Below are 12,687 nucleotides of genomic sequence, written 5' to 3' on the forward strand. Positions count from 1 at the left end.
TACAATGGATTGGATGCACTAAAACACAACAGAAATGGAATGGTATTTAAAAAACTGAGTGATTAAAAAAGGCTAAAGTTGTGTGGTGGATTTAGCCAAACATTTAACAGTTTTCTACTCTGAAGTTTGACCAAACATGACTGATGCTGTTGGTTTTAGACATGTCCACTAGGTACAGCACAGCGTACCTATTCAGTTATTATTCTTTACTTAACCTCTGAGTCCAGAGGCACTGGTACACCTGCATACAACATGGCTTCCCTATCTTCTGTCTAGAGGATGACGACACTGGAGGACTCGAATGGACAGAAACTTGAATGAAGGACACAATAGATTGATCTTAACCCGCTCGTTAATGAAAAGAGCTTTAACTTCACAACTATAAAACACCATTATGTACATTAGAAAAAAATACTAGCCTATACTTCTGGAATGACAATAATACAGGAGGTATGGAGAGACGGTTTTGCTTAAAATGAAAGGGGCTGCATGTAGAAGAGAATACAAAAATAGTTTATCATTAAAACAATGTACAAGAGCACATTTTCAAAGACCAAACGAGTAGTAGACGTCACAGGTCCCACCCCTGTTCCTGATAAAAGATATGAGTTTGCACCCTATTCCCTACAAAGTTCACTAATTTTGACCAGAGCTCTATGGGCCCTTGTCAAAGGTAGTGCACTATATAGGGCATAATGTGCCATTTGGGGTGCATCCATGGAGTTTAAACACGTGAACACTGGGTCGTCAATGCTGAATCATCTCTGATAACCCCTGCTGTCAGTTGGTGTGTCACAGGAGTTCTCTTCACCCTTAGCTAGGAGGGTAGTAACCCTGATTGTAGTTCCAGGCTTGCTGGTAGCCTCCGTATCCCCCATACTGTGGTTGCTGAAAGAGGAGAAGAACACTTTAAAAAAAAGGGCAAGTGAAGGAACACCCGCTCTCTAAACAACATTTTAGTGCAGGGGTATTCAGATCTTACCCTACGAGGTTCGGACTACTTCTGGTTTTCTGTTCTACCTGATAATTGCACCCACCTGGTGTCCCAGGTCTAAATCAGTCCCTGATTAGAGGGGAAGAATAAAATAAAAAAAGCAGTGGAACTGGCTTTGATGTTCAGATTTGAATTTGAGAGCTTCAGTGTCTCTCCTCTATCTGGCTCAATTTCAAAAGAAGCACTGATCGTTTAAGACGATATTTGGCTCGTATCAGTTTGTACAGCGTAACAATCCCTGCATACCTGATGCCAGCTTCCATATCCTCCATAGCCTGCATGAACCGCACTCATGTCCCCACTCATCATGGGTGGGGGTGGTGTCGTCATGGGGACATGGGGCATTGTGGGAGGGGCCTGTGGTGGAGCGGGCACAGCAGAGCCATCTTCTCCTTTACTCATCTTCTCTGGGTCCTCACTGTCTCTGCAGATCAATCAATATAACAACTGCGTCAATAACCAATCCATGAACAGTTTACCCATTTGCTTCTGTTGATCTGAACAGCTTCAGATCAACAACAAAAAAAAGTGTCACAACATCACACAACTTTACAGGTATAAACCCTTGCATGATATTGATAGATACGTTATAATCTCACCCGTTCTCAGCCACTCTCTTCTTGTTGCCGAGCTCTTTCAGTAGCTTCTGATGCTCCTCATAGACTGTTAGCACACTGCAGGCCAGAGAACAGCAACAGCACAGTCATTTAAAACATGGTAAAGTGATGCTCCTCAGACTGTTGGCACACTGCAGACCATAGGACAGCAACAGTACAGTCATTTCTGCTGGTTGGTTGATTTCATACCATTAAATCAAATATGGGCAGAATAAAATGCTTGTTTTATTTTCTCCAGGTTCCTGATTGTATCTAAAAACAACAAACAATCCTATGACCCCTGACCTTTGCACAGAGGTCCCATAGTCCTCAGCGTACTGCAGGCCCCTCTGGGAGAAGAGGATCTTGGTCTGTGGGGAGAGGGGTGCGGCCAGCGCCCGCGTCACACACAGCTGCACCCCCTCGGCCGACCCTCTGGGGTCACCGGACACCTCCAGCTCCAGCAGGTTCAGGTGCAGCTTACCGTCATCCTGGAAAACAGAGGGGACATTCAAGAGAGAACAAAAAAAATGATAAATGATGCTCTGACAGGTTACATTTTCTATGAGGTTTAGATCTGGACTATTTTCCATGTTCCATCCCTGATATTCAATCCCAATTGCATCTTAAATGTGATCCTTCCCTTTTCAGTCGATGCTTAGAGCGTTGGGCCAGTAACCGGAAGGTTGCTGGATTGAATCCCAGAGCTGACATGTTAAAAATCTGTCGTTCTACCCCTGAGCAAGGCTGTTAACCCACTGTTCCCCGGGCGCCAAAGACGTGGATGTTGATTATGGCAGCCCCCAGCACCTCTCTGATTCAGAGGGGTTGGGTTAAATGCGGAAGACACATTTCAGTTGAATACATTCAGTTGGACAACTGACTAGGTATCCCCCTTTCCCGAAATCTTTTCATTTTCGCCTCTCTTAGATCTATCTCCCCTCCTCTCACCGGGCTAATCTCCAGCGCCTCCTGTAGGACTCCCCGGGCCTTGCTGGGGTTCTTGCAGAGCTTCAGCAGCAACCGGGCCAGTTTGATGGAGTAGAACGCATGGAGGTGAGGTGTCTCTTTGGCCTGGGCCACTGCGTCCCTGAGGAGAGCTTCTGATTCATCTAGCCGGCCCGCCCGTCTCTCTAGCCCCGCCCTGCGCAGCCGGACCATGGCCAATCCCGGCACTGAGGTTTCCAGAGCCTCCAACACTCGCCGTGCCTCTGTTAAGTCACCTGGGAGGAGATGGAGGGGAGGAGGGCGTGAGTGGGCTACAACACTGGGTAATGGTGTCCTGTGTATCACATTTGAGGTGAAAGTGAAAAGGTGAACAATGTGACGTGTCTCTTCCTCTCTCACCATGCCTCTCCTCGAAGGTGGCCCACTGCAGGTGCATGGTGTGTTTGTGGGCCAGGTGGATCTCACAGGCTCGCCGAAACACATCCCGCGCCTCGTCCAGACTCTGAGGTTCCAGGTACTGAACATACTGAAAAACATGCATACAGTATACATTAGTCACACTGACATACAAACATGTTACTGACACACACACCCCTGCAGCCCCTCCTTACCTTGGTCCAGAACTCCTCGTAGAGAGCGCAGGCAATCAGACAGCGCTCAAACAGGATCCGTACCCTCCGGTCTCCTCCGGCAACAATCTCACTGCTCTTTGACCCCTCCTTTTCCTCCTTTTGCTCCTCTTCCTGGCCCTCCATGGCCTCTGGTTTGGTCTCGGTTTTCACCTCCTTTTCACCGCCCCCCCCCAGCTCGGTGAGCTCCCAGTCCAGGTAGGAGTGCCAGGCCCTCAGCTGGGTCCGGTCCAGAGGCTTCACGTGGAAATATGGACGCTTGATCTGGAAAGAAGGGAGGAATGGGAACAGAAGAGAAGATAAGTAAATGTTTCCAACAAATGAAAGTACACTACTTGACCAAAAGAGTGTGGACACCTGCTCGTCGAACATCTCATTCCAAAATCATGTTTACTAATATGGAGTTGGTCCCCCCTTTGCAGCAATAACAGTCTCCACTCTTCTGTGAAGGCTTTCCACTAGATGTTGGAACATTGCTGCGGGGACTTGCTTCCATTCAGCCACAAGATTATTAGTGAGGTCGGGTGATTAGGCCGGACTCGCATTCCAATTAATCCCAAAGGTATTCAATGGGGTTGAGGACAGGGCTCTGTGCAAGCCAGTCAAGTTCTTCCACACTAATCTCGGCAAACCTTTTCTGTATGGACCTCGCTTTGAGCAAGGGGCATTGTCATGCTGATGTTTCCACAAAGTTGGAAGCACAGCATCATCTAAAATGTCATTGTATGCTGTAGCATTAAGATTTCCCTTCAATGGAACTAAGGGGCCCAGCCCGAACCCTAAAAAACAGCCCCAGACCATTATTCCTCCTCCACCAAACTTTACAGTTGGCACAATGCATTGTGGCAGGTAGCGTTCTACTGGAATCCGCCAAACCCAGATTCTTCCGTCGGACTGCCAGATGTTGAAGCGTGATTCATCACTCCAGAGAACACATTTCCACTTCTCCTGAGTCCAATAGCGGCAAGCTTTACACCACTTTAGCCAATGCGCATGGTGATCTTAGGCTTGTGTGCAGCTGCTCAGCCATGGAAGCCCATTTGACGAAGCTCCCGACAAACATTTCTTGTGCAGAGGCAGTTTGGATCTCGGTAGTGAGTGTTGCAACCAAGGACAGACCATTGTCACGCGCAACGCGCTTCAGCACTCGGTGGTCCCGTTCTGTGAGCTTGTGTGGTCTACCACTTTGCGGCTGAGCCGTTGTTGATCCGAGACGTTTCCAATTCACAATAACAGCACTTACAGTTGACCGGGGCAGCTCTAGCAGGGCAGACATTTTACAAACTGACTTGTTGGAAAGGTGGCATCCTATGACGGTACCATGTTCAAAGTTACTGAGCTCTTCAGGAAAGGCCATTCTACTGCCAATGTTAGTCTATGAAGATTACATGGCTGTGTGCTCGATTTTATACACCCGTCAGCAACAGGTGTGGCTGAAATAGCCGAATCCACTCATTTGAATGGGTGTCCACATACTTTTGTATATATAGCGTATCATGCTTCAATCATTGCTTCTGAGTTGCACATAGAAGGGATGTGTGTGTGTCTGTCTGGGGTAACTCACAGCTTCCTCAAAGTTCCACCTCTTCCTGACCTCTCCCTCCAGGTCTTGGTACACCTTCTCTCTTCGAGCCAATAGGAGCTCTCGCATCTTCGGAATCAGTTCTTCCTGATTGGGTGAAACATAACATGACAGTTATGATGGCAGACTTTTAAATTAGTGTAAAATCAAAGTTAAGATCCTATACCATAACCTTACTCCATAGCTTGAAATGTCTCCACTTTATGCTATTTTGGCAGCATCTGACACTCGTGTTAAATGTCATGTTAAATCTTAATCCAACAATACTAGGGATTTGTCATTTGTAATCCACCTCTGTAGGTTCCTTCTCTTCCCCAGGTGGTAACTCCTCTTCCCCCTCAGCCAACTCAGACTTCTCAGTCTTGTGGCTCTGTTTAGATTCCTCAAGCAACCCCTCATACTCCACTGCTGAGAGGACGTCCTTGGGCGCATGGGCATTAAGATGAGTCTTGAATCTGTAAGAGAGAGATAGGAGGGACGGAGAAAGTGGATCAGATTCAACAGGTCAGCAAATATGAGGTCCATAATGGGAAGTGAGTTTGATAATTATTAAAATCTATCATTTACATTTACATTACATTTAAGTCATCATTTAATAAAAGGTTACGATTTTATACTTCATATATATTTTTTATCCCCCTTTTCGATATTCTCTCATCGCTGCAACTCCCCAATGGGCTCAGGAGGCGAAGGCTGAGTCATGCGTCCTTCCCGAAACATGACCCACCAAACCATGCTTCTTAACACCCGCCCGCTTAACCCGGAAGCCAGCCGCATCAATGTGTCGGAGGAAACACTGTTCACCTGACGACCGAGGTCAGCCTGCAGGCGCCCGGCCCGCCACAAGGAGTTTCTAGAGCGAGATGAGCCAAGTAAAGCCCCCTCGGCCAAACCCTCCCGACGCTGGGCCAATTGTGCACCGCCCTATGATAATCCCGGTTACGGCCGGTTGTGATACAGTCCGGAAACGAACCCGGGTCCGTAGTGACACCTCTAGCGCCTTTGACCGCTGCGCCACTCGGGAGGCCCTATAGTTTAGAGTTTTGACTGATTTGAAGCTCTACTGTTTTTCTTAGTAGAGAGAGTGTACTGTTTGTGAATGTGTATAGTCTCACTTCTCATAGTGGCTGCTGTACAGCTGAGTGGGGACTCTGAGGACTCTGTCGTAGACTCCAGTGGCAGCCTTCATGTCTCCCTGCTCCTTCTCCCACTCGATGTACAGCTCCCACAGACGGTCAGAGTGGAAGTCCAGTCCTGCTGCCGTCACCGCCTCCTCAAATGCACTGGGGAGAAGTGACAAGAGACAGGTATCAGGCTATCTGACATCTATTAAAAAAAGAGTTAGGGCTCCGTATTTATTTGAACATTCATTCTGTGAATGAGAATAAATACTGAATTAAAACATTTGGAGTGTTCAGGCTAATATTGAAAGTAAAGGCTGGCTAGTGTTGAATGTATATAAGTGTGGTGTGTGTTTAAGAGTATAGGAGTGTGTACCTGCGAATGCGCTGAGAGGACTCTGGCAGGTTCATGTTGAGCGTGCCCAGTAGCAGGTTAATGTAGTGTATCCACAGATCTACACTCAGGGGAATGGCCTTCAGACCCTGAACACACACCTCGAACAACAAAACAACATTACACATGAATGTTATGGAACTAAAGCCATTACATACTGTGAGAGAGAAGAATGTGCCTTTTTGTCAATAAAAAATGTCAGTCAGCAGACCACATAACAAGACACACATCCATGTGCCAAACACACTCCACCTCATCCTCATACCTCCTGAGCTTTGTTGGTGTAGCCAGCACGTCGCTCCAGGTCAGCAAACTTCTTCCAGTATCCGTAGCACAGTGGGTACCGTGCCAGAAAGGCTACCAGCGCCCGACGTGACGCTGTCATGTGACTCTGGGGACAATTAGAAATCTGGTTAGCTGCAAATTCCACTTCAACAGTGCACATCTGAACAACAGTGGTATAGTTAGCTATGCATTATTAATGCAGAAGAGCTTTAGGCGTATGACAAAATGGCAATAGGAGTCTTGTCTGTCTCCTCAGCTCTTTTCACCTCTTGCTCACAGTACTGCAGAAGGTCAGTCCAGCTAGAGAAGTCCTGTGGATTGTCATGGGCCAGCTTCCAGAGTCGGTCAAAGTCCGTAGGGAACTCTCCGTCTTCTTCCTCCTCATTCTCTGCCAGAGGCATGTTGTATGATGTCGCAGCTGCTGCTTCTGGAGCCTCAGAGGCTCCTCCTCCACCATTCTCCTCTGATGCCTCTTCCTTCTCTGTTGAAAGTTGGACAGCCTCCATGGCATCCAGAGCTATTAAATGAGAAATTCAGAAAGTTACACATGGAAGAATTTGTTTTATCTATAACACAAAGAAATGGCTGGCCTGCTCAATGACGCATAGTCCTAATCAAATGTAATTTACAGATTAAATGTAGATTACTGCCATTATAAGGGGAATTCCAATCACTGATGGTGTTTTTAGCCAATCATTCATGAGTATTTCTAGGTACTACACACAAATCACTACACTCATAACAATGGCCGGGGACGGAGCAGCAGGGGGCATGATGCGACTAATGTCTGCATCTACACTGGTTAGATCAGCTAACCATAATAAAAGACCCGGCCTGGCAAGTACTAGCTAGTGCAGGGATGGGTAACTGGCGACCTGACTGGAACTCAGTCGGGGTCTCAACCTACTGTTGAGAGTTAAAATCGTAGAATACCATTTCAAAATGTGGTTGTGCATCAGCAGTTTTTCTTGTTATGTCAGTCACTCAATTAGCTCATTTCAGCTAACATGTTTTAGATTGGTAAATGAGTCTAGTGGCAAGCTATCTAAATTTGTAGTAAACGTGCCTGAAGACTCAACGTTGAATTGCATAGAATTCTATGTCGGGCAAAAATTTGCATTTGAATCAGAAAAGTTCTCTCTCATGACCTCTACAAGTCAGAATGCTGAATACAATGATACTTCCGGTTGTCTGTGTGGTTGGTCCTTTTGCAGGTAGGAATGTTAGACAAAATATCCACAGAGTAGTATTATCAACCCCACCTTGGGTGGTCTGTATATCATTTGTATTTCTGGTTCATATTTTCAATACTGATGCAATTCACATGTGACCAACACTTGCATAATATGGCCAAGACTAACCGAACAGCAAACACTTCAAGCTTATTGCGAGGAAACGTGCTTTTGTTTACATATTGTGCATCACGTGCAATGCGTCAACAGATTGAAAATACAAGTAATAACCTACTGGCACCGCAATGTTTTCCTGTGGACAGCCTCTCCACCTCCTACCGCCAAAAGGATCAACAGCATGTACAACCGGTAAAGTAAGTGGAAATATCATTTTATTCAACATTCTGTCTTGTAGAGACTATTGCGTCTTTTTTTACAGCGACTTATTTCAGACTGATATTCATGGGATAACCATGGTAACGGGCTGATGTTTAGGCAAGTAGTAATCATGGTCGAATTATCGACCCAGGGCCCCAATTAAATTTGGCTAGTCACTTGCACTCAGATATCATATTAAAAACTGCAAACATTTTCTCACCACCCCATGGCAAAATGTGTAGATTTGCAGCAAAGTTGCTTTAAAACTGCAACACTGTCCATATGCCCCCATGGCAAAATGTATAGAATTTAGAGCTGACCCCAAATAGTCGACTGGTCGATAGGCTGTTGGTCGACCAAAATATTTTTAGTCGAGCAGTAGCAAATATACAGTATACATTTCCTACATTGTAGAATAATAATGAAGACATCAAAACTATGAAATAACACATATGGAATCATGTAGTAAACAAAAAAGTGTTAAACAAATCAAAATATATTTTAGATTCTTCAAAGTAGCCACCCTTTGCGTTGCTGACAGCTTTGTACACTCTTTGGCATCCTCTCAACCAGCTTTATGGGGTAGTCACCTGGAATGCATTTCAATTAACAGGTGTGCCTTGTTAAAAGTTAACTTGTGGAATTTCTTTCCTTCTTAATGCATTTGAGCTAATTAGTTGTGTTGTGACAAGGTAGAGGTGGTATACAGAAGAGAGCCCTATTTGGTAAAAGACCAAGTCCATGTTATGGCAAGAACAGCTTGAATACGGAAAGAGAAACAACAGTCCATCATTACTTTATAACATGAAGGTCAGTCAATGCGGAAAATTTCAAGAACTTTGAAAGTTTCTTCAAGTGCAGTCTCAAAAACCATCAAGCGCTATGATGAAACTGTCTCTCATGAGGACCGCCACAGGAAAGGAAGACCCAGAGTTACCTCTGCTGCAGAGGATAAGTTCATTAGAGTTACCACCCTCAGAAATCGACAATTAACTGCACCTCAGATAACAGCCCAAAAAAATGCTTCACAGAGTTCAAGTAACAGACACATCTCAACAGCAGCTGCTCAGAGGAGACTACGTCAATCAGGCCTTCGTGGTTGAGTTGCTGCAAAGAAACTTCTACTAAAGGACACCAATAAGAAGAGACTTGCTTGGACCAAGAAACACGAGCAATGGGCATAAGACTGGGGGAAATCTGTCCTTTTGTCTGATGAGATATTAGACCGACAAAAATGTTAGATTTGGGGTTCCTACCCGCTGTGTCTTTGTGAGACTCATGGAGGAAGAGGTGTGATGGTGCTTTGCTGGTGACACTGTGATTTATTTAGAATTCAAGGCACACTTAACCAGCATGGCTACCACAGCATTCTGCAGCGATACGTCATCCCAACTGGTTTGCGCATAGTGGCACTATCATTTGTGTTCAACAGGACAATGACCCAACACACCTCCAGGCTGTGTAAGGGCTATTTGACCAAGAAGGAGATTGATGGAGTGCTGCATCAGATGACCTGGCCTCCACAATCACCCGACCTAAACCCAATTGAGATGGTTTGGGATTAGTTGGACCACAGAGTGAAGGTAAAGCAGCCAACAAGTGCTCAGCATAAGTGGGAACCCCTTCAAGACTGTGGAAAAGCATTCCAGTGACTACCTCATGAAGCCAGTTGAGAATGGACAGTGTGCAAAGCTGTCATCAAAGGCAAAGGGTGGCTACTTTAAAGAATATTAAATATATTTTGATTTAACTATTTTTTGGTTACTACATGATTCCATAAGTGTTATTGTATAGTTTTGATGTTCTACAATGTAGAAAATAGTCCAAATAAAGAAAAGCTCTTGAATGAGTAGGTTGAATGACTGCTACATATATATGGTGTGTGTGTGGGGGCGGTACATCCTGTATAAACACAAACTCACACCCTTGATAACAGAACTGCACTGCTCAGCGAAGCACAAGAAGTATGAATACCCAGTCTTTTGCTGAGGCCGTATCACCGTAAATGCTGCATGGCCAATGCAGACGTCAGATTGACCATGCGCCCAGATGCACAATGCACTTCTATCTCCAGAATGAGCTTTCTCCCACCAATTTGTGAACATTCATTGTTTCATAACTTCATTGTGTGAATTGTTTGCATTTGATTGTTAGTGTCTGTCAATTCCCCATCATATATCACCAGTAGTACATTTCTCTGTAATTCCTAATCTACAATGTTTCTTACTTTCGTTATGGTAATTTCTGTTAATGCATTCAATATTATTCCAGTCTTACAGTTCATTGTCAGAGTTGACACTGTAGAGCGCACAACCTATGCTACACATGTGAAGTGAACAACACAATTTAGTCACTGCCTTTTGTTTGGAGTGCTCATGTCAATGTTGAGTAAGGACACGCATGCATAGAAGTAGGCCTATAGGCTACCTGGCCTGCGCACAAATGTAGGCATATAAATGGGGTATAGTATTTTTGATTGGCTTCAAGCACAATCACTAATGAGCTGTGGAGCTTCTCAAAGTAATGTTTTCACATCAAATAGCAAGCAAACGAAGACTGTTTTTACATCCATTGAGCATTACACTACTTCAATGTATTTGAAAAAATCTTTCCAGCCCTCTCCCTTTCGATAACCACTCAGCGTGTAAGGGGGAAAAAAAGGTCATGCTCTGATCCAGTGGAAACGTCATAAAATAGGTCTACCTGATTACTTATCAGTGCTTGTCATGGACTGAAATAGGTTCAGGTACTCATTTTGGGTGCTGGTATTGTTTATATGTAGTTGCAGGATCTCCACAATACTTTTGAGCTAATATTCTAGAAGAGGAACAGGAGCTCAAGCAGTAAAACAGTTGAGGTGCTGGTCGTCAGCTACGGTGAGCCTACAACTGTGTCCGTCTTGAGCTCACTGGTGGGAAACTGAGGGCCCAGAATATTTTATACAATGTTACAGGTTCGCTAGTGCAAGCTACAGGCCAGACCCAAGGTGATGCAATGTTTCAAGTTTGTTGCAGACAGGCCAATATTTTTTTTTTTTTTACCTTTATTTAACTAGGCAAGTCAGTTAAGAACAAATTCTTATTTTCAATGACGGCCTAGGAACAGTGGGTTAACTGCCTGTTCAGGGGCAGAACGACAGATTTGTACCTTGTCAGCTCGGGGATTCGAACTTGCAACCTTTCGGTTACTAGTCCAACGCTCTAACCACTAGGATATGTATTTTTAAATCAGGATATTTTCTACCTGCAGGATGTACTGTTTTTATTTGTTGGCTTTATGTAGGCAATTTTACATAGTTGGAAATGGCAATAGAAGCTACTTTTTAGGTTATTTTCATTTGGATAGAATGAAATGATTTAGAAATATGAAGACGTTATTATAAATTAAATTTAACAGTTCAAGGAAAATGCGCATATGAAAACCATAACTGGCACGCAGATCGGTAGAAATTGTAAGAAATTGCCATTCCACATGAGAAATGGTTGCCGACTCCTTGTGTAGCCTATTACCGGAAACTTCAGGAGAGTAATGGCAGAATCGGCGAAAGCCAGTAGGAATAGAAAGAAAGAGTTGGGTCAGCTTAAGGTTACCTACATCTCTGGTTCCCTCAAGGCATTGGTGTCTTATTTCATCAAAAGCTTAAAGCATCAGACAAGCTCAACACATATAGTTGTTATTTAGAACATATGGAAAAATATGTTCCAAAATTGACTAATCAATTGATCTTAAAAGATTGATGACTTTCGCTGGACCAATATTATTTTTAGCAGGGGCCAGCCCTGGTAGAATTGCAGGAAATGTATTTAAAAACGTCCTTTTCTCACCCTCTATCCACTGTCTGATGGAAAAAGTTTAAATATTTTGCTCACAAGGTGGGGGTAACAAAATGTAGCTTAGGGCCCCCAAAAGGCTAGGACCGGCTCTGACTACATGTGTAGGTATGGATGTGTGTATGCAGACCCGCGAGCCACTGAGGCCCCCCATAATGAGTTCAGATTTATTGTGGACCCCCACCCCCCATCAAAGTTGCCCAACCCTGTGCTAGTGCATTAACTCTGGTACTTGCTAGGGGGAGGCAACTTTCGGTTTCTCCAGTTGGCGCAACGTAAACTCATATTAGCCATGTCAGCTAGTTAACGTTAGCTAGCCAGCCATCTTTTCACAGGCGTAGTTGCGACCGTTAGCTGACAGTAAAGATACAAACGACTATACATATGAACCCCGCGTTACCATTGAATAACTTCGTGAATATATTTAGATTATTTCATGTTTTTACAACCTGAAGGAGCCTCCATTAGCCCGTTGGTGTTCAGGTCTTCTGAATCCGAGCCTTCTGCCGCCATGACAAAAAAATACGTCACTTCCATGCGACAAGTACTGTCTGCAAGATAACCGAATAAAACATTTGCTGAGCGTTGATTCACGGTATTTTCGGCCAAATATGTATTCCACTGACAGTATTCATATGGAAATGGGTACGCGGATCCTTGATCAATGACTTTCCTTTAAAATGGCTGGCATTATTGTAGGCCAAATTCGTAATCTGTATACACACACATTGCAAAGGAAAGCTTTGGGTTAACATATC

At 44.5% G+C, this 12,687-nt stretch overlaps 1 protein-coding gene across 1 annotated transcript; it reads right to left on the reverse strand.

Moving 5' to 3' along the window:
• Positions 1–492: 492 nt before the first annotated feature.
• LOC118381238 (pre-mRNA-processing factor 39-like) lies at positions 493–12,528 on the reverse strand. Its single transcript, XM_035768203.2, has 14 exons — positions 12,379–12,528; positions 6,816–7,066; positions 6,530–6,655; positions 6,247–6,365; positions 5,865–6,032; positions 5,042–5,204; positions 4,732–4,836; positions 3,150–3,431; positions 2,938–3,064; positions 2,542–2,813; positions 1,897–2,081; positions 1,594–1,668; positions 1,241–1,418; positions 493–888 (listed from the first exon to the last, which is right to left on the reverse strand). The coding sequence occupies exons 1-14, from the start codon at positions 12,464–12,466 to the stop codon at positions 814–816; spliced, it is 2,214 nt and encodes a 737-aa protein (XP_035624096.1). The 5' UTR covers positions 12,467–12,528; the 3' UTR covers positions 493–813.
• Between the last annotated feature and the right edge of the window lie 159 nt (positions 12,529–12,687).

The sequence above is a fragment of the Oncorhynchus keta genome, chromosome 4 (assembly GCF_023373465.1).
Source record: "Oncorhynchus keta strain PuntledgeMale-10-30-2019 chromosome 4, Oket_V2, whole genome shotgun sequence".
NCBI classification, from domain to species: domain Eukaryota; kingdom Metazoa; phylum Chordata; class Actinopteri; order Salmoniformes; family Salmonidae; genus Oncorhynchus; species Oncorhynchus keta.

Coding starts and splice junctions, on each gene's coding strand:
- LOC118381238 (XM_035768203.2), bottom strand. CDS start 12,466: ATGGAAGTGACGTATTTTTTTGTCATGGCGGCAGAAGGCTCGGATTCA. Junction 6,033..6,246: donor TCCTCTCAGCGCATTCGCAG/GTACACACTCCT, acceptor ACTTCTCCCCAG/TGCATTTGAGGAGGCGGTGA. Junction 3,065..3,149: donor ACGAGGAGTTCTGGACCAAG/GTAAGGAGGGGC, acceptor CATGTTTTTCAG/TATGTTCAGTACCTGGAACC.